Raw genomic sequence first — 25,266 nt, 5'->3', positions numbered from 1 at the left:
TCTAGAGAGTTGAAAACAGCAGGTCTGGGACAGGTAGCACGTCCGGTGAACAGGTCAGGGTTCCATAGCCGCAGGCAGAACAGTTGAAACTGGAGCAGCAGCACGGCCAGGTGGACTGGGGACAGCAAGGAGTCATCATGACAGGTCGTCCTGAGGCATGGTCCTAGGGCTCAGGTCCTTCGAGAGAGAGAAAGAGAGAGGGAATTAGAGAGAGCATACTTGAATTCACACAGGACGCATTGCAGTCTGCTGGAGGAAGCAATAGTCACTCCTTTATCTGAGTTCAGTTCTCAATATTTGACTAGAGAAAGGGCCTGAGAGCTCCCTGTTTTTAGCATGCCTAGGAAAGGATGTATTTTATTTAGCCTACTTCCTGCAGAGGAACCACTGTGCTAAATTTCAGGAAAATCAAAAAATGCATTAATATTCTTATTCCGTTTTCACACATAATCAGCCAGAGAATATTTTGAATCCACCTCTGAATGMTTTCATATGACATAACAATTAGATTCGCAGCTCCTGACTGCAGGGCCCATTGCACCATACCCTAAACCATGGCCTAGTTCTTCAGAGGATTTGGAATGCTCATTTCATCTGGAGGGTTTCTCTGGAGGTTTGTTCTCTTGTTGTCGTGTCCCAGTGGAGGTCAAACCAGGTCAGCCCTCGTGCCTGCCTGATCAGACAGGAGAACCACTCTGATGTCACATGGCCCCCATATACAGCCCTAACTGTCCCTGTGCACATGGCTTGCAGGCCCTCTGCTCCCCTGGCTGGCCCAGTGCTGCTCCATTAAGGCTTGGCAGTGATTGAGTCTAAGGGCGTCTGGATGCCTCTGTGGCTCTGGGCTCATTTGCACAGCTCTTAATGAGGCTGTCAGGAGACAAAGAGCTCTAGCTTTCACGAGCCAATGAGATCACGTTTCCTTCTCCCACCTCCACATCCACACCAGAGAGACTTGTCACARTGTGGGAATGACACATTTGTCCTGAATACTCAACTTGTGTGTTGGACTTTGACCTTAAAGTGTGGACTTTGGTGTGTTCCTTTCGCTGCTGTATTGAGTCAATAAGAAGTTATGTGCTGTATTTTGACTTTGTGTGGGTGTGCAGGTGCGCATGGCCCTSAAGAAGGCAGAGAAGGAGCTGGAGTCTCGCTGCAGCTGGTCCCCACCAGAGTCCCTCCAGAAGTGGCTGCAGCTCACCCATGAGGTGGAGGTGCAATACTACAACATCAAGAAGCAGAACGCTGAGAAGCAGCTACTGGTGGCTAAAGAAGGGGTGAGATGCCACAGGATTGGATATACCGCATGAGGACTAGAGATAGCGATACTGCATGAGGGCTAGATGCAGTGCATTCGAAAAGTATTCAAACCCCTTGACTTTTTCCACATTTTGTTACGTTACAGCCTTATTCTAAAATAGATTMAATTGTTTTCCCTCCCTCATCAATCTAAACACAATACCCCATAATGATAAAGCAGGAACMGGTTTTTATAAATTTCTGCAAATGTAATAAAATAAATGAAATATTGCATTTACATAAATATTCAGACCCTTTACTCAGTACTTTGAAGCACCTTTGGTAGCGATTTACAGCCTTGAGTCTTCTTGGGTATGACGCTACAAGCTTGGCACANGGTTTTTATAAATTTCTGCAAATGTAATAAAATAAATGAAATATTGCATTTACATAAATATTCAGACCCTTTACTCAGTACTTTGAAGCACCTTTGGTAGCGATTTACAGCCTTGAGTCTTCTTGGGTATGACGCTACAAGCTTGGCACAMCTGTATTTGGGGATTTTCTCCCATTCTTCTCTGCAGATCCTCTCTAGCTCTATCAGGTTGGATGAGGAGCGTCGCTGCACAGCTATTTTCAGGTATCTCCAGAGATGTTCAAGTTTGGGCTCTAGCTGGGCCACTCAAGGACAATTCAGAATCTTGTCCCGAAGCCACTCCTGTGTTGTCTTRGCTGTGTGCTTAGGGTCGTYGTCCTATTGGAAGGTGAACCTTATCCCCAGTMTGAGGTCCTGAGTGCTCTGGAGCAGGTTTTCATCAAGGCTCTCAATGTACTTTGCTCTGTTCATCTTTCCCTKGATCCTAACGAGTCTCCCAGTCCCTGCCGCTGAAAAACATYTCCACAGCATGATGCTGCCACAATGCTTCACCATAGGGATGGTGCCAGGTTTCCTCCAGATGTGACRCTTGGCATTCAGGCCAAAGAGTTCAACCCTGGGTTCATCAGAAAAAGAGAATCTTGTTTCTCATGGTCTTTGAGTCCTTTAGGTGCTTTTTGGCAAATGGGCTGTCGTGTGCCTTTTTTACTGAGGAGTGGCTTCTTTCTGGCCACTCTACCATAAAGGCCTGATTGGTGGAGTGTGCTGCAGAGATGGTTGTCCTTCTGGAAGTTTCTCYCGTCTCCACAGAAGAACTGTAGAGCTCTGTCAGAGTGACCATCCGGTTCTTGGTCACCTCCCTGACCAAGGCCCTTCTCCCCTGATTGCTCAGTTTGTCCGGGTGGTCAGCTCTTCTTCCATTTAAGAATGATCGAGGCCACTGTGATCTTGGGGACCTTCAATGCTGCAGAAATGTTTTGGTACCCTTCCCAGATCTGTGCTTCGACACAATCTTGTTCGGAGCTCTGCGGACATTTCGTTCAAACTCCAGGCTTGGTTTTTGCTCTGACATCGGGACCTTTTTATAGACGGGGTGTGTGGGTGCTTTTCCAATCATGTCAATCAATTGAATTTACACAGGTGGACTCCAATCAAAGTTGTAGAACATTCAAGGATGATCAATGGAAACAGTGCACCTGAGCTCAATTTCAAGTCTCATAGCAAAGGGTTAAATACTTATGTAATAAGGTATTTTTATTTTAATATATTTTCAACATTTTCTATAAACCTGTTCTCTGTATTATGGGGTATTGTGTGTAGATTGAAGGAAAAAATATTTGATCATTTTAGAATACGGCTGTAACAATGTGGATAAAGGGAAGGGGCTTGAATAGTTTCCGAATGCACTGTATACAGTATGGGGACTAGATATACCGTATGAGTAGGGCCAGGAGATTTCTCTGACAATGTGAGCAGGAGAAACTCTGGACCCTTAGTGTGACAGAGTTGAAAGAACCTGGGATGAATGTTTTATCGTGTTTGTGACTGCAGGCAGAGAAGATCAAGAAGAAGAGRAACACCATCTTTGGGACMTTCCATGTGGCACACAGCTCCTGTCTGGACAATGTGGATCACCAGATTCTGACAGCCAAGTGAGTTTCATTACAGAGAGTATTTTGGGATTTGTCTAAAGCCAATATCTCCTATATCTATGTTCACATTGTGATCTCWGCTTGTATTCCTCTGCCCCCTCCTCTCCTCCGATCCAGACAAGCCCTGGGTGAGGTGACTGCTGCTCTGAGGGAGAGGCTGCACCGCTGGCAGCAGATTGAGATTCTGACTGGGTTCACCATTGTCAATAACCCTGGGCTCTCCTCCCTGGCMTCCACCCTGAACCTTGACCCCAGCCTCATGGGTGGCCGGGCCACACCCCAGCACTTCATTATGTCTGATGACATGGACGACATGGACGAGGACATCATATCGCCCGGTACTCTGCAATGTAAGGGCTGGTCCGACTCCCTCGGCCCCACTGTGGGACTCTGTAGCAAAAGACCTCCTAAATACACCAAGGGCCTCCTGGGGAAATCCAAAAGTCAACCCTCATATGAAAATTAGCATACAGACACAAAATATTAACATTATAAACGATTATCTCAATTTATTAAAATGAGCAGCCAGGTTTGTGAAGGTATTCGGGGTGTTTGTCTGGGTTGTTTTGTCTGTGATTGAGAGTGTCCCACAGTGAGAGTCCCACAGTGGACCCCAAGGAAGCGTAGTTGCTGCTTTCGCAACAACTAATGGGGATCCTAATAAAATACCCCAAAACGTGTTCTGTGTTTGCAAATCTGTAATGTATGAATTGTAATTTCATATTTTTTTAATACATATTTTCAGTTGGTTGGTGTTTTTATTTTCTCTCATTTTGGAAATGAGTGCCTCGATATATGGRAATTTCACTTCTGGGATGGAGTGTAAGACGAGAACAAGGTGCACAATGTTGATATCCATTGTTGTGGAAATTGAACCTCTGAAGAAATACATCATGACACCAAATCTTTGTGCTGATCTATTTTTAGCAGTTATCTCCTAGTCTGACCAATGGAAGGTGCTGTTTGGACACGGCTGAAATGAAGGACTGAACATGTATTAGTAAGCAATATGAAAGGCCATTGTCGTCCTATAAGGTTTAGCTTTGATCTAGACCTATTTGGGAAAGAGGAAGGCACAATGGTGCATGCACTCAATTAAGTCTCTCTTGTAGTGCTTTAGTTTTCTCTCCTTACATAGAGCCTTGCTTTCTATTGTTGTCAAGTCATTCCCCTGGGGGTACACATTTATCACCTTGTTTCAGCCACTAAGGAATTAAATACTSAGGGTTTCTTCTTTTGAAATGRAGAATTACAGCTTTTATTAACCAGTTACGATCTCAAAGGGAGTTGTGATGCGAACAACGTACTTTACTTCTTATTTCTAGTCCTTGTCTTGGTAACCTAAATGTATTATATTTATTGGAACATGTTTATTGACTTAATAGGTCAAAATTGTGTTCTATGGTATTCTGGTAACCAGCTCTACTGGGCAGCTAACTGGGTTATATGTATATAGCAGACCTAGAGAGGGCTGATACTGTCGTGAGTTAATGATTATAGCAGACCTAGAGAGGGCTGATACTCTCGTGAATTATGATTATAGCAGACCATAGAGAGGCTGATAATGTCTGAGTTATGATTATAGCAGACCTAGAGAGGGCTGATACTGTGAGTTATGATTATAGCAGACCTAGAGAGAAGGGCTGAACAGTCTTGAGTTATGATTATAGCAGACCTAGGAAGGGCTGATACTGTGAGTTATGATTATAGCAGACCTAGAGGAGGGCTGATACATGTCTGAGTTATGATTATAGCAGACCTAGAGAGAGGCTATACTGCTGAGTTATATTATTAGCAGACCTAGAGAGGGCTGATACTGTGAGTTATGATTATAGCAGACCTGAGAGAGGCTGATACTGTCGTGATTATGATTATAGCAGACCTAGAGAGGCTGATACTGTTGTGATTATGATTATAGCAGACCTAGAGAAGGCTGATACTGTCTGATTATGATTATAGCAGACCTAGAGAGTGGGGATACTGAGTTTATGATTATAGCAGACCTAGAGAGAAGGGCTGATCCTAACTGCAGCGGTAAGCTGAGCTCTAGTTCTGCAGTCTCCTTTCTTGAACCTCTGTCACTGCAGTCCGCTAGTAAGTCTTCTAATCCACATTAATAATGTCCCCTCCTCCCTCACTACCCCTCTCCCTCCACCAACACTTCTCTTTGGCTGCGGCGGCCGTTCGTGTCTCTGGTCAACCCCCAGACACCAATTGGCTCAAGGACCAGCGAGCAAGTGGTTTGTGGGTTCGGACAGCCAGTCCCTCAGGAAATACTCTGGTTGGCCTGTTAGCTACCCCTCGTCCTGACCTCAACCCTCCCTCTATCTCCTAAAGTCACCCACCCCTGTCAAAACCACAGAGCACATACTGTAACACTATGGACAGGGCCTGTAGATGGAAATAACTGTAACACTATGGGCAGGGCCTGTAGATGGATATAGCTGTAACACTATGGGCAGGGCCTGTAGATGGAAATAGCTGTAACACTATGGGCAGGGCCTGTAGATGGAAATAACTGTAACACTATGGGCAGGGCCTGTAGATGGAAATAACTGTAACACTCTGGCCTGGGGCAGGGCCTGTAAATGGATATAGCTGTAACACTCTGGCCTGGGGCAGGGACTGTAGATGGATATAGCTGTAACACTCTGGCCTGGAACAGGGACTGTAAATGGATATAGCTGTAACACTGGCCTGGGACAGGGCCTGTAGATGGATATAACTGTAACACTCTGGCCTGGGACAGGGCCTGTAGATGGATATAGCTGTAACACTCTGGCCTGGGGCAGGGCCTGTAGATGGATATAACTGTAACACTCTGGCCTGGGGCAGGGCCTGTAGATGGATATAACTGTAACACTCTGGCCTGGGGCAGGGCCTGTAAATGGATATAACTGTAACACTATGGCCTGGGGCAGGGCTTGTAAATGGATATAGCTGTAACACTCTGGCCTGGGACAGGGCCTGTAGATGGATAAGGAAAACTCTCCATGCTGCGTCCACATACCCCTGGCCGTACTGTCTCCAGCTGTCCAATGACTTACTCTTCTTCCTTAGTCTGATCCTCAATCTTCTTCCTCATCACCCAGAGCACTCTTCCACTCACCAGTAACTCATGTTCTTAGACCCCCTCACAACATACTGCCACTGACTGATTTTACAAATAATGATCTACAATGAAGGGGAAGGGTTGGTTATGATTAAAGATTTAACTTTCGTCCCCCCTGCAAGAATCCTCACCAGGCACCAGACACACTTCTCACCAGACARACTTCTCACCAGACAGTGCCATCCCTCATGTTCTCTTGTCAATACTGGCATAGCTAAGGCCCAGGTGTTTGAACATCTGATATTTTGCATCCATCACTTGCATTTCTCCCAACCGAACATTACTGAATTGCTCAACACAAAGGTCAACAACACTAATTCAATACTGAAATGTCTCAAACACCCATGTCTTCTGCTAGTGCCCTCCCAGTCGAATTCCAGCCTACTCTTGTCCCTCACCCTGTGTTGTGTGTGTGTGTGTGTGTGTGTATGTATATAATCAGAGAGTGGTTGTTGATAATGGTGGTGTTCTGTGTTGTCTCTATAGCTCCCAGTATGATGTCCCTGCGTCAGCGCCACATGGACACCCAGCTGGCCATGGGCTCCCAGAGGTTGGTAGAGACCTGCCTGTTGGCGGGGCAGCAGGGAGACGGTACCTCCTACTCATCCAGGTCTAGGGCCACCCTCCAACAGTCACACAGCCAGTCCTTCCAACAGTTTGAGGCTCTCCCCCTGCCTCACCTGTCCTCGGCTGTCTCTCACCCCGCAATCATCTGCTCCTCCCCACCTCTTTCCTACTGTCAGCCCCACTCCTCCCACTTCCACTCTTCCTCGTCYTTACACTCCACCACTCCTCATTCCTCCCATGTCTATCACTCGTCTTATTTTCAGCCCATGGACACCATCCCAGACTTCCAGCGCAGCAGCAGCTTCGGGTACCCCTCTGCTCTCTTCCCTCCACACGCACCGCATGCGCGTGGGATTTTCTCTCTGCCTACGTTTTCACCCCCCATAGTTTCATATATAAATGTTTTTCTTATCTGGGTTGCAGTGTTCTCATTTTCATAAACRATTGTTTCATCGAACTATAACTCACCCATTTTGCAACCTGTGACATTTTGCGTACATTCTTATGCATTATTACTTTTTCTTTAAATACATTTTTCTGCCTAATTCATTATTTCCTATTTTAGTTTTTGCCATCCACTCCCAACTCTTGTCTTTCTCGATAGCTCAAACAACCCGTCCCTCTGCCTGCACTACTAACAGGAGGTGGAGTTGCTGTTGGCGAGTAGTGCCCACTGTGTCCTTGGCTTTACAGGCATGGGATAGATTACTTCAAGCATGCAGTGGTTTAGCTTGGATCCACTTTTCAGTCAGGCTCAGTCCAGAACAGCCTCTACCCCATAGGCCTTTACCCCATAGTTCTGTAAGGATTAGAAATATGTAGGCATTCCATCCGATGGTAAAAAAGCCACCTAGCCTATCAGAGGGGAAAATGGAGATACTACCATTGCTTATATCTGTCCAGTTCTTTCGGGTCTACTTGGAAGTGCCTAGGGGGTAGAGGCTATAGAATGTCTCTGGACCGGGCCTCACTGTACCTCTCTTCCTCCACCGACTCTCTTCTGTTCTTCCACAGGGATTTGAACCGCTCAGACTCAGACTCCTCCCTGTCCCTCTCCCAAATCGGTGATCGTCTGTCCGCCTACAGCTCCAAGGGCCAGCTGGTGAAACCCACCTCCTTCCTGTATGGCCAACCCGTCCGCTCCGACGAGCCCTCCCTGCATGCCCACACCCCTAACGGAGGGAACCGTGTCCATGAAGGAGGAGCCCTGGTCGAGCCAGTCCCAGAGAGCCCTATCCTGATGAAGAAGGTGTACAGCATCGAGAAGTCAGCCAGCCTGGGAGAGATGAATGTTGGTCCCGTTGGTATATCTATGTCAGAGTCCTCCCGCTCCCTCAGCCCCAACTCCACTGATGCTGACACCCCCTCCCCCACGGGGGGCCAGCCTGGGGCCGCAGGGACCAAGGGCAGCAGCCGCATCCCACAGCTCTCTTCCAAGAAGAGCCCTCTGGAGGAAGACAGTGGCTCCACGGGAGAAGACACAGACTCCGTCGCCAGCCGTAAGAAACACACCTTCAAGATCTTCAAAAAACAGAAGAAATAATAACGAGGGCTACTAAAGACTATTAAAGAGCTGTCCAATGTGTTTCACTTATTATTGTTTCTGTTTTGGAGAAGTTGTTTTGGGTTGTTCACTGGTCACACTCGATGGAGCAACTCTTTGCCTTTATGGATTTGTAGGTACTTTCCCTGAGGAACTGTGGGAGCAACCAGCTATCTGATTATATGATTTTTGTCCTGATTTATGTTGGGAATGGGTGGTATTGTATAGTGGAATGTAAAGCACTATTTATTTAGTAGGAAAGGGTGCCAGTCTCTGAAAGGGAAACAAGTCTCCTGGGTGGATGTCTTTTGGTTTACTTCAACCTGTATCAGTTTGCATGTCTTCACCTTTGTTTGACTGATAGTCTCTGAATGTTCCGTGGTGTTTGCTTGGTTCTTGTCCCTATTCTGCTTAGACAACACTTAACTCAGTTTCATTTGGTTAATCCCCAACCACCTTTGTGTTTTGACAAAAAACGGTGTCAGATGGACCTTTTTAAGTACTTAATGGTAGTCATTTTGGTCAATTGTTAGAGGGGGGGCTGAACAATACTTGCAAAAACCTCCCGAGTCAATTGTGCGAACAAGAAATCTAGCAATCAATGTTAGCAGAACTCTTCCAGTACAGCTGCAGACACAGCAACACACTAGGCAAACATTTCCCTCGGATTGTGCATCTTTTGGAAGTGATGTAGAAGTGCTTGATTTAAACCCCTTGAAGACCCCCAGCACATACAAAGCTAGGTAGCCTGTGTCACAGGGCAAGAAGTAATTGTCCACGATCTAAGTTCCCTAATAGAGGGGAAAGTTATTAAAAGGACTACTTGAACTATATGAATGTAATATCAATGTCAAATGTTTATTGAAGTAAACGTCTACATTTTCAAATTGCCAATCGTATCAAWCTACTTTGCAGTTGTTGTACGAGATATGTGAATCATTAGGAGTGCTGTAGGTGGATGTTGGAGATGCCAAAACMAAGACTCTGGTCCAGTGGCCTTTATTCTCATCAGCTATATATGTACTGTACGTTAGAGGCTGCTTTAGAATGAGTAGCACTGCYTTCCATTTTTGTATCTGGGGACTCCAAACCAAAATAAGGTGATCAATTTGACATTGTCACCCACATACTTTCAAGCAGAGAGTTTCAGGCAGCGTTTGTATTTTAAAGACTCCCAAGTTGTTCAGAGCATTCTGGAGAGGTGTTTGCTACTTTAGCTTGTACTGTAGACTACCATGATAACCCATATTCACATTATACAGATCCAAAGTCAAGCACACAATAACAGTAATGGTATCTACTGGTCACAATTATGAACTCACTTGCCATTAATGGTTTTGAGGGCACMCATGGTTTAGAAAAGGATGTCACGATACATTCTGGTAGTAGGGACTCCTATAACTTCCTAAACAATTGACTTGCTCGACTGCTCCTGGATCTGTGTAATAACCACAGCAGTTCTCCAAACGATACCATCGCCCCCCATTGGAGGCCTCACACAGTGCGATTGATGGTATGGATGAAAATGTAATTATTTTCTTTCATTGATCAGTTGAAAACATGAACTTCCAATTGGTACTTTTTAAAGTGTAATTTGTACCTCTTCTGCACGATGAAGCTGTAATATGGATTATGCCGTCTATCTATGAGTGTCTGTCTGTTGCCAGGATACYGCACTGAGTTGTATTGATGCATGTCAGCTACTGTATTAACGTCTATAATGGGCTTGAGGCAGAGGTCAGCTTGAGCATCATGACTCTCCACCCCTACTTTAACTCCCGACKTCTCCTTTTGAGCTTCTATTTATGAATACATATATTTGTACAGAGATTTTTTTTTTTGCATCTTCTGTGACGTTCTCTAGACTTTTATGGCACTCCTGCATGATAGCAATAAACGATTTTGAATGAAAGACATGGCCTTTGTTTATCAGATACGAAGAGCTCTGTTTGGTGTGCTATAAGTGGGRATACTAACACATAAAACAGTAGCAAGGCGTAAACTGTTATCGTATCASAGGTTTTCTAGAGTAATTCGCACTGAATAATGAACAGACTTGRSTATTGTTATWTATTTTTTTWWACATTATTATTCCTCTAGTTCACAGTAAAAGACAAGCGCAATATGTATTAAATGTGTAAACATTTTCGAATGCCGTAACACATTCAGAGGGAATTTAGGCGAGTTGGACTGCTCCGTATATCAAATAACCCGTCAATCTATTGGTTACGTGACGCGTCTGATTGCGCAGCTAACAGGTGGAGCTGTGTGTGCATTTATTCCAATATTTACATAAGCACTTGTTTCACTTGTGGACAAAGCAGGATATTAGTCCGGGTTCTCGTCATTGAAACTTTCTCAGGTCTCAAAAGGACAGCAAACGCACCTTTTTTAAACTAGATTTGACAATATGGCCCTTTATTGGCGTTTTTACTGCTAACCTTTTAATTTGACATATTTTAGTGTTTGTCTTTCGTGTGCTTCTCAGCATGAAAACATTTAAAACTACTTTTTATTGAGCAGCCATCATCTTAAAGGAATTAAACACCCCCACACTCGGACCATGAATCAGCATGACTTGGATAAGTTTTTATTACTGTTTCTCCTCAGTTTACAGGTAGGCTATGTTGTACTATATCTATTTTCTAAATACCTGTTATAAGCACACACAGTAATGTTTCAATTTAGGTGCTTAATTTTAAAGAAATGTATCAACTTCCGATGTACATACTATTTTGGTGGCTTTCCTCCTCTCCCTCCACACAGATGGTTTGGGGTTCAGATCATGTGATGTTTCTGAACCCACCAGCTGAGCCAGTGCCTGGCTACTCTCTGAAAGTGTTGTACTCCTGTTCTAAACCAGCTGTGGTGCTGGTGGAGTGTCTGGTGTCTTATGACACTGGAGTAAGCTCCACGGTATTCCAGAGACACTGGAGCTGTGAGCCGGGTCCGGACCGGATTAGGACTCTGCTACTGAGYCTCCCTGACTGGCTGGTGTACCATCCTGACTGGGTTGTGCCTGACACTCAGTGGGTGCTCAGTGGCATGCTGCGTGCCTCAGTCAGTGAGCAGGGATCTGAGGACAGTTACAGGTCAGGCCAGGCCACTGCGGTGGTCAGCTTGCAGCCCACGTCCCCTCTCAGTCGCCCCATGAAGCAGCATCAACTCTGCCCTGGCTGGGCTACACAGATGCTGTGGTTAACCCGCAGGACCACCACCTCACAATGCCCTGTGGAACAAGGTAATTACTGTAGTGTAGAGTTAGTTAGAAAAATGTCAGTCCACAATGATACAATAGTTGACAATACAAAGTAAAGATTTTAAAAACGACATTGTGGACCACTCAAATAGAGCATTGAGACACTAAAAGCAGTCATAGTCAAACAAGGTATAGTAGTGTAAGACATCTATTAATTTTCAACATATTTAGTCTATAAACTATAACAAACTTCATACAAACCTTTATATCCTAGCATTTCTCATTTTATCACCAAATAATCTCCCATTCAGAGACAGTCCATTTGTTGTCGTCCATGTATGCCTCAACTGGAGAGAACTTTGGCATCACCAAGACTTTAAATGCCTATAGCAACGAGGTCCTGGAGTACTTGCGACTCCAAGATATTTCTTTTCCATGGTAAGACCACTAGCTACATAGTCTATGTGCCTGCTAAAAGACGTGGGCTTCATGTTGGGGATATTAACATAGGATAATATTTGATACTTTTATTCTCTCCTGTTGCCAGGTGTGTGTTCTCCATCTGGGTGTTCCTGACCCAATCCTGCCAGGAAAACTTGTGTGCCGTTTTTCACCACATAGACTATCAAAATAACTATGCCACTCCCAATTTGTTCCTTAAAAGATCAGGTAACATTGCTCTTCTATCCTCACTTCTCAAATGTCCAGATGCATTATTATACCAGTATAATGCCTATTCCTTAGTTATAACGTGTTCTGCAGGCCAGCTGCATGTCCAGATGCATTATTATACCAGTATAATGCCTATTCCTTAGTTATAACGTGTTCTGCAGGCCAGCTGCATGTCCAGATGCATTATTATACCAGTATAATGCCTATTCCTTAGTTATAACGTGTTCTGCAGGCCAGCTGCATGTCCAGATGCATGGGGAGACTGGGAGATCCTCAGCGTTCCTTTGCCCGTTCCAGGTGCCCCTGGCCCAGTGGTGCCACATCAACGTGGAGCTGCGTGGCAGAATGGTCAGTATTAACCCCATACCCACAGTAGACAGGAGATCAGTGTTTCGGGAGTCTAACCAGTAATGTCTCTTCTTCTCACTCTTCTTCTGGATTCTTTTTAGGTGGATGTCACCATGGTGTGCATTGATGGGCAGCAACGTTTGGTTCATACTGCAGAACACATGTAAGGATGAACACAGAACAAAAGAAAGAAACCTATAGCACAGGGGTGTGCAATTCTAGTYCTCGAGGGCCTGATTGGTGTCACAGTTTTGCCCCAGCCCCAGCTAACACACCTGAATCCAATAATCACCTAATCATGATCTTCAGTTTAGAATGCATTTTGATTAATCAGCTGTGTTTGCTAGGGTTGGAGAAAAAGTGTGACACCAATCAGGCCCTCGAGGACTGGAGTTGCCCACCCCTGCTATAGCATGTCAGCATCATTTTGAATATGGAACTGGTTTCCTACAGGTTCAGAGATCCTATACACCTGGATGACACGGAGGGCTACTTTGTGGTCAGTGGAGGTCAATTTATGAGAGGAATTGAAGGTTATTATGGACCGTTGGTGTACTATCGAAACAGAATACCTGAGGTCAGGCCGGTAAGAATCACAGTCAGACGCATCAAAATCCATCTGTAATTCAACAAAACATGTTACACCTGTATTAATGTGTCTACCGCAGTCTGAAGTCATTGTTCCAGACCCTATTAGGATTCTGAATTTGACTGGATGGCTACAGTCCTGTCAGGAATTTCAGTTGGAGCTTCATGTCAAAATGACTGGATATTTACTGAGAGCCAGAGAGAAACAAGAGTCTGGTAATGACTTGTAATATCCACTAGATGGCATGATGGTGTATAAAATATTCAGTGGCTCACAAACTCCATCCAAACTGAAACTACCTCTGTTTTCCAGAGAACTGTATGGATGCTTATCATGAGTGGACATTAAAATGTMATTTAGCTGTGACACCACACTGTGAACCCTGGGAGGCACCCAATGCCCCTCAAAGACGCTATGCAGTTCATCTGGCAAAGATACTGGCCACCAAGCATGGTAAGAGCTGGTCATAATAATACTCTTCTACAATTATTTTAACCTACGAAGGTGTTCCACCAGTTAACACCATCAACACCATTTAATGAGGATGTTGCAATCTCTCTAATGTTATTGTTTATACTGTATACCCAGGTGGCAGAAAGGTTGATCTGGCATCAGTGGGAAGGGCTTTGTACTCCTTGTCTCTGCGTAAGCTGCGTCAAGAGAGCACTGGATTCACTGCAGTAGTTAACAAGATAATGACCCTTCTGCTGCAAGCTGGCTGTCTGGGGAACAACAGAGCTCTACACCTGTCATCAGTGCTCTACAGCAGTGGTGTAGGAGTGGAGAGGCAGCCCAATAAGGTGGGTGGATGAGTGTGTGTATTCAGGTGTATGTCGTCATGTCTACGGCCAGGAGTTTTTCATGGTCAGGAGAAACTCCAGACCTCCTATTTGTACTTTGCATGTCTCTTATTCCCCTCATCCTCCAGGCATGGCTACTGTCCCTGCTGTCAGCCCAGAAGGACTGGAGACTGGCCTTGCTGCGTCTGGGGCACCTGCACCAGCTAGGTGAGCATGGCATCCCCCCAGACKCTGACCTGGCCTATGCCTACTACTCTAACATCGCCAAGCAGACCTCCTCCGACCATCACAACCCCTCACCTCAGCAGGTAGGCCTTTGTGCCTGAAGCAAGATCATCTCAGTCTGTGCAAGTATTATACAATCCTAAAACATGTTATTTAATGGAACTGCTCCTCATCTAGTATGTCTGTTTTGTAGATGTTTGTAGAATCTATTTACCTGAACAATGAGGAAGTGCTTCGGTTCCAAACCAATGAAAACCATGATATCTTTCACTGGTTAAAACTCCAGGCTCGCAATGGAGCCGCAGATGCAGAGGTACTATACATCTGTCTGATTGTTTTCAGTATTAAACATAATCTCAATAAATCTTTTGTGATAATGGTTAAACTGCTCTTCTATAGCAAGCTGTGGCCCGTATGCTGTTCTGGGGCCAGCAGGGCGTGTCTCCAGACATCCAGACTGCTGTGAGACACTATGAGAGAGGAGCTGTCCGTCTGGGGGACCCAGTGTCCATGTATGACTATGCCATAGTCCTCATGCAGGTCGGAGGTCAATTACTCAGTTTGATGACACAGTCAGTCTCTATAGTCATTCTAAGTTCAATGATAGTAATGTCTAGCCTATTTTGACAATACCATCATTACGTTTAAGGGCCAAGGAGTCAAGAAAGACATTCCAAGGGCAGTCACTTTCCTGAAGAAAGCAGTAGAGCAGGTTGGTCAAAATTATGTTCAGGACTTTATCATTTTRCATGGGCTGTAGGACTACAATGACGCCTTCAAAAWTGCTCATCATACCATTCKATCCCGCAGGGTTTCACGCCAGCGATCAACGCCCTTGGCTGGTACTATGAGCAGTTTGAGAAAGATTACCAGCGGGCAGTGCAGCTGTGGGAACAGGCTGATAAACAAGGAAGCGCAGATGCTGCTATGAATCTGGGTGTCATGTACTCCCAAGGCCTGTATCCTGGGAAAGCTGCAGACAAGGTCAGGTCGACTGTCAGTATACCCTGTGGTCTCCTACGTAGCTTACACACTGACCGGTATCTATTGGACTGAGATAATGAACCAACAGTGTTTTGTCTCTCCCAGTTCATGGCCTATACCTACTACCTGAAGTCTGCCCAAAGAGGAAACATAGATGGCTCCATTCAGCTGGCTGATGTGTGGACCACAGGGATCCCTGGCCGAGTCAAGAGGCGTCCAGCAGATGCTCTATTGTTAGTCTCTAAATTCATTAGTTCTTTTTAATGAATCTGATTAAAWCATTACTTTGCATTGCTTGCCAATCACTCTGTTTTTACCACAGATGGGTTAAGTGGGCAGCTGAGCACAACGGACACCTTGGAATGGTCCTCAGGAAGGCCTTGGATTCCTATTTTAAAGGGGATAGGTGACCATCTCTCTTGTTAGAACATTACATGATAACACTAATTTGTAATGTTTGTTATTGTATGAATCTAATGTCTCTACTGTTTTACAGCTTAATGGCCTTGTTGTATTACATGATGGCAGCTGAGTCAGGATTTGCAGCCGCCCAGTTCAATGTGGCGTACCTATGTGAACAAAACCCTGTGAGTTTGATTGGTGAAACTTGTTTCCACTGTGATGATACAGTATATCAATGCATAACTATAACTATACTGAACAAAAATATAAAATGCACCATGCGAAAAGATTTAATATAAGGAAATCAGTCAATTGAAATACATTTATTAGGCCCTAGTCTATGGATTTCACATGACTGGGAATACAGATATGCATTGGGTTTACAGATACCTTAAAAAAAAGGTGACATGTCATACAGCGTGACACATCTCCTTCGCATCGAGTTGATCAGGCTGTTGATTGTGGAATGTTGTCCCACTCCTTTTCAATGGCTGTGCGAAGTTTCTGGATATTGCCGGGAACTGGAACACGCTGTTTTACACGTCGAACCAGAGCATCCCAAACATGCTCAATGGGTGACATGTCTAGTGAGTATGCAAGCCATGGAAGAACTGGGACATTTTCAGCTTCCAGGAATTTTGTACAGATCCTTGCGACATGGGGCCGTGCATTATCATGCTGAAACATGAGGAGATGGCGGCGGATGAATGGCACGACAATGGGGCTCAGGATCTCGTCACAATATCTCTGTGCTTTCAAATTGCCATCAATAAAATGCAATTGTATTTGTTGTCTGTAGCTTATACCTGCCCATAACATAACCCCACCGCTACCATGTGGTACTCTGTTCACAACGTTGTCATCAGCAAACCACTCGCCCACAGGATGCCATACACCCTTGTCTGCCATCTGCATGGCACAGTTGAAACCAGCATTCATCKTCTCCAGCGTGCCAGTGGCCCTCGAAGGTGAGCATTTGCCCACTGAAGTTGGTTTACGACATTGAACTGCAGTCAGGTCAAGACCCTGGCGAGGACGATGAGCATGCGGATGAGCTTCTCTGAGACAGTTTCRKACAGTTTGTGCAGAAATTCTTCAGTTGTGCAAACCCACACTTTCATCAGCTGTSCGGGTRGCTGGTCTCAGGTGAAGAAGCTGGATGTGAAGTTCCTGGGCTGCGGTTGTGAGGCTGGTTGGACGTACTGCTGAATTCTCTGCAACATGGACTTGGCTTATGGCAGAGAAATTAACATTAAATTATATGTCAACAACTCTGGTGGGAATTGCTRCAGTCAGCATGCTAATTTCACGCTCCTTCAAAACTTGAGACATTTGTGGCATTGTGTTGTGTGACAACTGCACATTTTAGAGTGGCCTTTTGTTGACCCCAGCACAAAGTGCACCTGGGTAAAGGTCATGCTGTTTAATCATCTTATTGATATGCCACACCTGTCAGGTGGATGGATTATCTTGGCATAGGAGAAATGCTCACTAACAGGGATGTACACAATTTGTGCCCAACATTTTAGAGAAATAAGCTTTTTGTGCATATGGAACATTTCTGGGATMTTTTATTTTAGCTCATGAAACATGGGACCAACACTTTTCATTTTGCATTTTTATTTTTATTCAGTATATATAAATACGTGACACATGTAGTTATAACTGACCTTTCCAATAGGGAGGTTTCCTGGATCCCACTTTTGCAGTGCAGTGTATGAGGAGACACTACAACCTGACCAGCCAGGCACAAGATCCTGATCCCTATGGTGAATTGTCTTTGACATAAACAGTCTGCATTGACTCCGTCGTTGCACTTTTCTCAGAGAGATTGTTTTAATATTACCTCCATCCATCCTCTCCAGCCCTGATCAGGATGGGTGACCTGCTGTATGAAGGACATGGGCGGAGACCAAGAGATGTGGCAGCAGCAGCAGAGATGTACAAACAGGCAGCACTAAGGAGTGACCCTCAGGTATGCCAGCCAGGTTACATACGTGTGATGTCATTGCCATCTCATTAAAGAAATGCCTTCCCACTCATCTGCAACCCTTGTGTGTGTGTGTGTGTGTGTGTGTGTGTGTGTGTGTGTGTGTGTGTGTGTGTGTGTCCGCATGCTTTTTCTCACAGGGCTGGTACAGTCTTGGTGTGCTTGTTCAAGAGGAACAGGGGTTACCGTTGTCCGTCCTGTCTGAACTGGGTCTGACACAGCATTACATGGCAGATAACACTGAGCTGGCGACTACACTTTACCGCAGGTATGTACTGTGGTACTGTACACCATTTACAACAGGAGAATGCCATGCACACTACCTGAGGATATGATGGTATATCAGTGGCGGTCGGTGCCGTTAAGATTTGGGAGGACGATCATTTTTTTTAGGATCATGGACTTATTTCTGTTACAGCATATTGGATGACTGTCATTCATATTCCATTCACCCAGTTCAATTTAACATCGATAGGTTTAGACTACTACATAATATTCTAATTTTCCCTATACCAATCATGAGGTTGCTACAACCTCACAAGTCGAGATACATTTTAGTAATCAAGGTGACAGACATTGAAACATTCAATACTGCCTTACACAATCTTGCCTGCATCTAGCTGATATAAGGTGTAATCATTAGTCCAAGAGTTGCAAATGAGAGTTTGTATTGGARTAATTCAGGTATGTTTATCCCCGCTTCGTTCCGTTTGCTTCCGTTTAAGAAACCTTTTTCAACCGAATCGGCGGAATGAATACACCCCTGATCACATGCAAACACAGTTCACTTTCATAGCAGCCATATCATTGTATAATACCTTCTCGCATCTACAAGCTCTCTCACCTTTTCCMTTCGCTTGTGSACATCAGTGCACAACACATCAGCTGTCTGTGTGTTGTGCATAGAAAATCTTTAACCTTTATATCAAAACTGCTAACCGCTACACACAGCCTTCATCATTGTCACCATATTAGCTAACATCAAGTCAACAACATAGCTACCAGAACTAACACGTTAGTAAATCCACTACTATCATGCAGTACAGTGTACAGTTAGCAAGCAGTTTAGCAGTTACACTGCTGGCAATAAATTAATAAAACCAAAAGCTTACCTTGACTTGGAGGAGTTAGCCATAGCCAGCTAGGTAACATAGCATCCCTCTCTGTTTGAGCTGGGTGTTTGCATAGGCTAAACTAACTAGCTAGCTGCATTTGCTAGCTAAGTAAGTGTAAAAAAAAATCTCTCTCTCGCGCTTCTCCTTCATTTTTGAATAAATGAATTTGTTCAAAACTGTTTAACTATTGTCTTTCTCTCTCTTTGAGTCAACTACTCACCACATTTTAARTAGTGATAGCTAGCTGTAGCTTATGCTTTCAGTACTAGATTCATTCTCTAATCCTTTGATTGGGTGGACAACATGTCAGTTCCTGCTGCAAGAGCTCTGATAGGCTGGAGGACATCCTCCGGAGGTTGTCATAATTACTGTGTAAATCTATGAGAACCATGAGCAACCTTGGTTTTGTATTGAAGTCARTGTACCCAGAGGAGGATGGAAACCAGCTGTCCTCCAGCTACACCATGGTGCTACCCTACTGTTGAGGCTACTGTAGACATTCATTGCAAAACAGTGTGTTTTAATCAATTATTTAGTGACAATAATATATTTAGTATAGTTTTATCTAAAAAGGATAACTTTTATAATGTTTCACTATTTTAATTTTTATGAAATTCACTGAGGAGGATGGTCCTCCCCTTATCCAGTCTGGTATATTATTATCAACTGGTTAGGCTGTTCTCACTGTACAATTCCTATACTTTTCCATAGGTGCAGAGACTCCAACAGCACAGCAGAGTCCTACTTACCCTGCAGCATTGCCCTATTCCATGCCTATCTGCAGTCTTTCCAAAAGGACTACAGTGCTACTATCAAGGTATGTATGATGTTTGAACATTGAACGTGTAGTATTCAACATAGGTACAGTATGCCATGAACGTTGATATTGGGCTGTCTTCTCTCTCTCAGGTCTCTGGTACTGTGGTCATGGCAGTTGCAGTTCCACCAATCCTCTTCATCATCCTCCGTGTTYTGAGGGGGCGTGGCATCATGTCTTATCACTAGGACCAGGAGACCCATCAGCCTATCAGCACTATGAGGAAGAAGACTTGATTGTATCGGGAGCAAAAACTTTTTCACCAATTTTTTTTTTATTTGACTCATTTTGTTTTTATAGCTAAAGGTAAATTGTTTTTGTGTTTTTATCTTTGTTTTATCTGGAATGAGATAGCACAATTTCTTAAACTGAATGTATAAAGGTCTTTCAATGTTCTGTATGATCATGGTTTACAAAACTGTCTATTGATTGAGCAGTATTAATAAAGCAAACTGATTTGAAAAATCATTATTTTCTACTGACTGGGGCTCCAGTGTAGAACAGATCATCCAGGGGGTGGGGATTGACTAGCACCGTGGTGTCCCTGAACAGAGTCATTTTCCAGGCCCATGGAGAACCGTGCGGTGGGCCTYTGGGCTCCTGGTAATGAATGGCTGGTAATGCCCCAGAGGTTCACCAGGCCTGGCGCAAACAGCAGGTGAACAGCAAGTTGTCAYCTGTACACAGACAAACTGGAGACTGGAAAGCACACAGGTAGTTACCCTTCTAAATGAAACAACATGAAATGACTGAATCATGAGCTGGGCCAGTTGTCTGTTATTAGAGTGTGGTCTGTGGTAACGTCACAGTCAGACCTCGCAATACATTCATAAGCAGGCTGTACATTACTCTGTGTACCACATGTTTTCTCATACCAGAGTTCTCTGTATAGAGATGTTAAGGTACAGTAAATKTAAATACTACATGATACTGATGATCAGGTTATTCATGCAATTATTTGATTGTTTTTTCTACTCATAAACATGCTTTTGCTAATTGCTACATTTTTATGACATGCATAATCAGTCCCCCCCCAAAAAAGTTATCCAAGCTGTGTTAGGTTTTACTCTGAATTTGGCAACTTACATAAGCAAGCATAACTGTTTTAAATATTTACAGCAGGCTTTACACTGAGTGGACAAAACATTAGGAACCCATTCCTAATATTGAGTTGCACTCCCTTTTTCCCTCAGAACAGCCTCAATTTGTCGGACTYTACAAGGTGTTGAAAGGATTCCACAGGGATGCTGGCCCATGGTACAGCCAATGCTTCCCACGTTGGCAGGATGTCCTTTGGGTGGTGGACTGTTGAATGTGAAAAACCCAGCAGCGTTGCAGCTCTTGACACATTCAAACCCGTGCGCCTGGCACCTACTACCATACCCCGTTCAAAGTTACTTAAATATTTTGTCTTGTCCATTCACCCTCTGAATGGCACACATACACAATCCATGTCTCAATTGTCTCAAGGCTTAAAAATCCTTCTTTAACCTGTCTCCTCCCCTTCATCTACACTGATTGAAGTGGATTTAACAAGTGACATCAATAAGGGATCATAGCTTTCACCTGGATTCACCTGGATTCATCTGGTCTCCCCTTCGTCTGCACCGATTGAAGTGGATTTAACAAGTGACATCAATAAGGGATCACAGCTTTCCCCTGGATTACCTGGTCAGTCTGTGTCATGGAAAGAGCCGTCTGTGTTATGGAATGTTTTGTATGCACAGGCCTTTGTCCACCAAGCCGTCATATCAGCTTATCTCACTAGGGAAGATTCCCTATCATTGTTAGTAACCAATATCTACTGTTTGTTATGCATTTCTGTGATTATTTAGTTGGTTAGKAAATAAATTATTAAGCCAATTGGTGTATGGATGATTCATGGTTTAGGCTGGGTTCGTGCAGATAACCAACAATTTAGGACGTTTGGAATGAGACTGACGTAAGGTAAAGAATAATTAATTAATAGAAGACTAATTGATCAGATATTAAATTATCGGAAGATTTATATTCAGAAAATTATAACTTTGCAATCTGAAMATTTTCCATGGTGCCCCGACTTCCTAGTTAATTCAATTTACATGATTAGTTTAATCACGTAATAATAATTAMAGAGCATTGATTTGATAAAATAACAGTCTTTAATGATGCCAAAGACACACCAAAACCAACAAGTGGGGTGACTGCCTTTTGACTAAGAACAAATTATATAGCCTATTATTGTGCCTTTAATTTACTATCCATAACACAATCCAATAAGCAGGACATGTTTGTGCTGAGAGAAATACATCCCAGTGCCCAAAATGAGCCAGTATTTTTTCAGTGAGATCTGCTAATRTGATTCCATTGGAGGAATGTTGCGGGCCTCATTGATATTTGAGGAAACAGCACCTTGTATTTTACTGCTCTGTCACAAAAGCAATTTCCACATTTATTAGTTTGAATTTAAAGTGCATACTCAAATGAAACCCCCATGGATTTGGAGATAAAGTTTCCATGGGAGGCTGGGCCCAGAGAGCCACCATTTAGGACACAATGAAAAGTAGGCAGCCTGGCTGTTAAAACAGGAGGCACAACTGTCTTCCCTTCAGCTGCCATATTAATCAATTGACCATTACCTTCTGACACATTTTTGCAGCCTAATTTTGAGAAGTACACYGCGTGTCTTCCGGAGCGTGGCATATTAATTACGCTGATGGACTCCAGTGGACTTTCCAGAGCGCCCGGAGGAAGCTGGAGCGCCGGCCGGGCTGAGAGGCACTACCTTCACAATTCAAATGAGAGACGCTGTGTCAGCCTTTGACAGGTATACATTTMATTCACTGTATAAATCTGCTGATAATATACAATAATACAAAAAACATGCTTGTGTCCTGTGCTTATATTTTACTGCTCAAGCAAGATACATTTGCCATGTCATGGAAGTAGATTTACTGCACAGATAACGGCAACAGRTTCAGCAATAGTACAGCAATACTACTACACTACGTACAGTATTCAGTTCTATTTGGCAGTCAGTGAACCTTTGTCCTGGGAACATCCCACAGTCTGTGTGTTATCATAACTGCCACAAATGACCACCAGACAAACAGACAGAGGTAGCATTGATGGTCAAGACACACTTCAGTCACTCTAGACATACTGAAGTTCAATATGTGCTGTACACGGTAGCTGCACCAGACCACATGCTATATTTCGACAGTATTGTACCTGAAGATATTGGAGAGAAATAATAGGACTTTAACTCCCATTAACTTCACAGCAGGACAGGTTCATTTGTGGTCAGAAGCTGGGGAGCCAAAATGTGAATAAATGAATGGCAAAGAAGCCATGCAGTTTAATGGAGGGAGACCAGAATCAAATCAGTTTAATTAAGTCTGGTGAGATGACAGAGGCTTTTACTCCACTTGGATTGGATTACCAGAAATGCAACCCTCCTATGGCAATGTGCATTATCAAGGCAATTTCTCTCCCACTCGCTCTCTTTCTTCCCTCTCTCCCCTCTCTCTCCCCCTCTGCCTACCTCCCTCCCTCTCTCTTTGCTGTACTTGGGCAACGGGAGAGCGCTTTACCGGTTGTGTGTGTGCAGGAGAGGCAGAGAGAATGAACTCCAAGCTCTGTTAGGTAGAACAAGAGTCTTGATTCTCTCTCAGGCAGAGAGAATGAACTCCAAGCTCKGTCAGGCAGAACGAGAGTCCTGATTCTCTCTCAGGCTTGTGGGATATACAGCAGTGACACAGTCCTGTGGTGCCACAGAACCCACAGATCCAGGTAAGACAAATGTGTGTGTGTGTGTGTGTGTGTGTTTGTAAGGATGTACTGTATATAACTTGTTTACCACAGTAGGGTAGGCTCATGGTTACCCTCTCTGGATAGGTCTGTATTAGTAGGAACGTTGGAAGCATTGGAGAGAACGAGAATCATTTTCAGTCCTCAAATGCCACTGATTTTCTCTCAAATTAGATATWGATTTTTTGAAGAACTGTTCAGTTGGAGACAAGTACTTTGTTTGTGATATTTTGCTAGATGTATAAATTTGGGTTGATTAATACCTGTTTAGGGCATCAAAATCAGTCAACAGTGTTTTGAGGACTGTCATTGTTACTGCCATATGTTTGTGTTTGTACAATTTAAACATAATCTCTGCTTTATTTCAGTCAAGTTTATTTTGACTGTCCTTTATTGTCCAACCTGATACAGTGACTTTGGAAAGTCTTCAGACCCCTTGACTTTTTCCACATTTTGTTGYGTCACAGCCTTATTCTAAAATGGATTAAATAAATAAAAATCCTCAGCAATCTACATACAATACCCCATAATGACAAAGTGAAAACAGGGTTTTAGAAATGTTTASAAATGTATTAAATATAAAAACCATAAATACCTTATTTACATAAGTATTCAGACACTTTGCTMTGAGACTCGAAATTGAGCTCAGGTGCATCTTGTTTCCATTAATCATCCTTGAGATGTTTCTACAACTTGATTGGAGTCCACCTGTGGTAAATTCAATTGATTGGACATGATTTGGAAAGGCACACACCTGTCTATATAAGGTCCCACAGTTGACAATGCAGGTCAGAGCAGAAACCAAGCCATGTGGTTGAAGGAATTGTCCATAGAGCGCCGAGACTGCAGCATTGAAGGTCCCCAAGAACACAGTGGCCAACGTCATTCTTAAATGGAAGAAGTTTGGAACCACCAAGACTCTTCCTAGAGCTGGCCGCCCAGCCAAACTGAGCAGTCTGGGGAGAAGGGCCTTGGTCAGGGATGTGACCAAGAACCCAATGGTCACTGTGACAGAGCCCTACATTTAGGAGAAGGACAACCATCTCTGCAGCACTCCACCAATCAGGCCGTTATGGTAGAGTGGCCAGCTGGAAGCCACTCCTCAGTAAAAGGCACATAACAGCCTGCTTGGAGTTTGCAAAAAGGCACCTAAAGACTCTCAGACCATGAGAAACAAGATTCTCTGGTCTGATGAAACTAAGATTGAACTCTTTGGCCTGAATGCCAAGAGTCACATCTGGAGAAAACCTGGCACCATCCATACGGTGAAGCATGGTGTTGGCAGCATCATGCTGTGGGGATGTTTTTCAGCGGCAGGAACTGGGAGACTAGTCAGGATCGAGGCAAAGATGAACGGAGCAAAGTACAGAGATCCTTCATGAAAACCTGCTCCAGATCGCTCAGAACCTCAGACTGGGGCGAAGGTTTACTTTCCAACAGGACAACAACCCTAAGCACACAGCCAAGACAACACAGGAGTGGCTTCGGGACARGTCTCTGAATGTCCATGAGTGGCCCAGMCAGAGCTCGGACTTGAACCCGATTGAACATTTCTGAAGACACCTGAAAATAGCTGTGCAGCAACGCTCCCCATCCAACCTGATAGAGCTTGAGAGGATCTGCAGAGGAGAATGGAAGAAACTTCCCAAATACAGGTGTGCCAAGCTTGTAGCGTCATAACCAAGAAGAATCGAGGCTGTAATCGCTGCCAAAGGTGCTTCAACAAAGTACTGAGTAAAGGGTCTGAATACTTTTGTAAATGTGTTTATTTTTTGTATTTTTTATAACTTATMAAAAATKATTGATGAGAAAAAMATACAGTKAAATACATTTTAGAATAAGGCTGT

General features: G+C 43.9%; 2 protein-coding genes across 6 annotated transcripts in view; both read left to right on the top strand.

Annotated features, from left to right (window-relative positions):
• The window catches only part of stim1a (stromal interaction molecule 1a), a 36,560-nt gene extending 27,536 nt beyond the window's left edge, over nt 1-9,024 (top strand). The window contains exons 9-13 of one of the 3 annotated variants that reach the window (XM_024014164.2): nt 1,110-1,277; nt 3,167-3,267; nt 3,385-3,617; nt 6,866-6,929; nt 7,961-9,024. In XM_024014164.2, the coding sequence (XP_023869932.1) occupies nt 1,110-1,277; nt 3,167-3,267; nt 3,385-3,617; nt 6,866-6,929; nt 7,961-8,489 (1,095 nt within the window). In that variant the 3' untranslated portion in view covers nt 8,490-9,024. Of the gene's footprint in view, nt 1-1,109; nt 1,278-3,166; nt 3,268-3,384; nt 3,618-6,865; nt 7,254-7,960 lie in introns of all 3 variants that reach the window. The other 2 variants (XM_024014163.2, XM_024014162.2) reach the window with 2 other exon arrangements.
• Nucleotides 9,025-10,801: 1,777 nt separating this feature from the next.
• si:dkey-24p1.6 (protein sel-1 homolog 3) lies at nt 10,802-20,098 on the top strand. Of its 3 annotated transcripts, none has more exons than XM_023967326.2 (23): nt 10,806-11,106; nt 11,256-11,730; nt 12,000-12,126; nt 12,236-12,357; nt 12,593-12,708; nt 12,810-12,871; nt 13,162-13,285; nt 13,377-13,512; nt 13,610-13,750; nt 13,886-14,097; nt 14,226-14,405; nt 14,516-14,635; nt 14,722-14,862; nt 14,972-15,034; nt 15,133-15,306; nt 15,412-15,539; nt 15,629-15,712; nt 15,803-15,893; nt 17,390-17,477; nt 17,574-17,683; nt 17,839-17,966; nt 19,525-19,630; nt 19,723-20,098. In XM_023967326.2, the coding sequence occupies exons 1-23, from the start codon at nt 11,053-11,055 to the stop codon at nt 19,816-19,818; spliced, it is 3,078 nt and encodes a 1,025-aa protein (XP_023823094.1). In that variant the 5' UTR covers nt 10,806-11,052; the 3' UTR covers nt 19,819-20,098. The 3 variants fall into 3 exon arrangements, with proteins under 3 accessions (XP_023823095.1, XP_023823094.1, XP_023823093.1); XM_023967325.2 differs by having other exon boundaries at nt 13,162-13,294; XM_023967327.2 differs by lacking the exons at nt 17,390-17,477; nt 17,839-17,966; nt 19,525-19,630; nt 19,723-20,098 and having other exon boundaries at nt 10,802-11,106; nt 13,162-13,294; nt 17,574-17,665.
• The last annotated feature ends 5,168 nt before the right edge of the window (nt 20,099-25,266 follow it).

Source organism: Salvelinus sp. IW2-2015, linkage group LG22 (genome assembly GCF_002910315.2).
Source record: "Salvelinus sp. IW2-2015 linkage group LG22, ASM291031v2, whole genome shotgun sequence".
Classification (NCBI taxonomy): domain Eukaryota; kingdom Metazoa; phylum Chordata; class Actinopteri; order Salmoniformes; family Salmonidae; genus Salvelinus; species Salvelinus sp. IW2-2015.
This window is presented reverse-complemented; position numbering and strand designations above follow the sequence as displayed.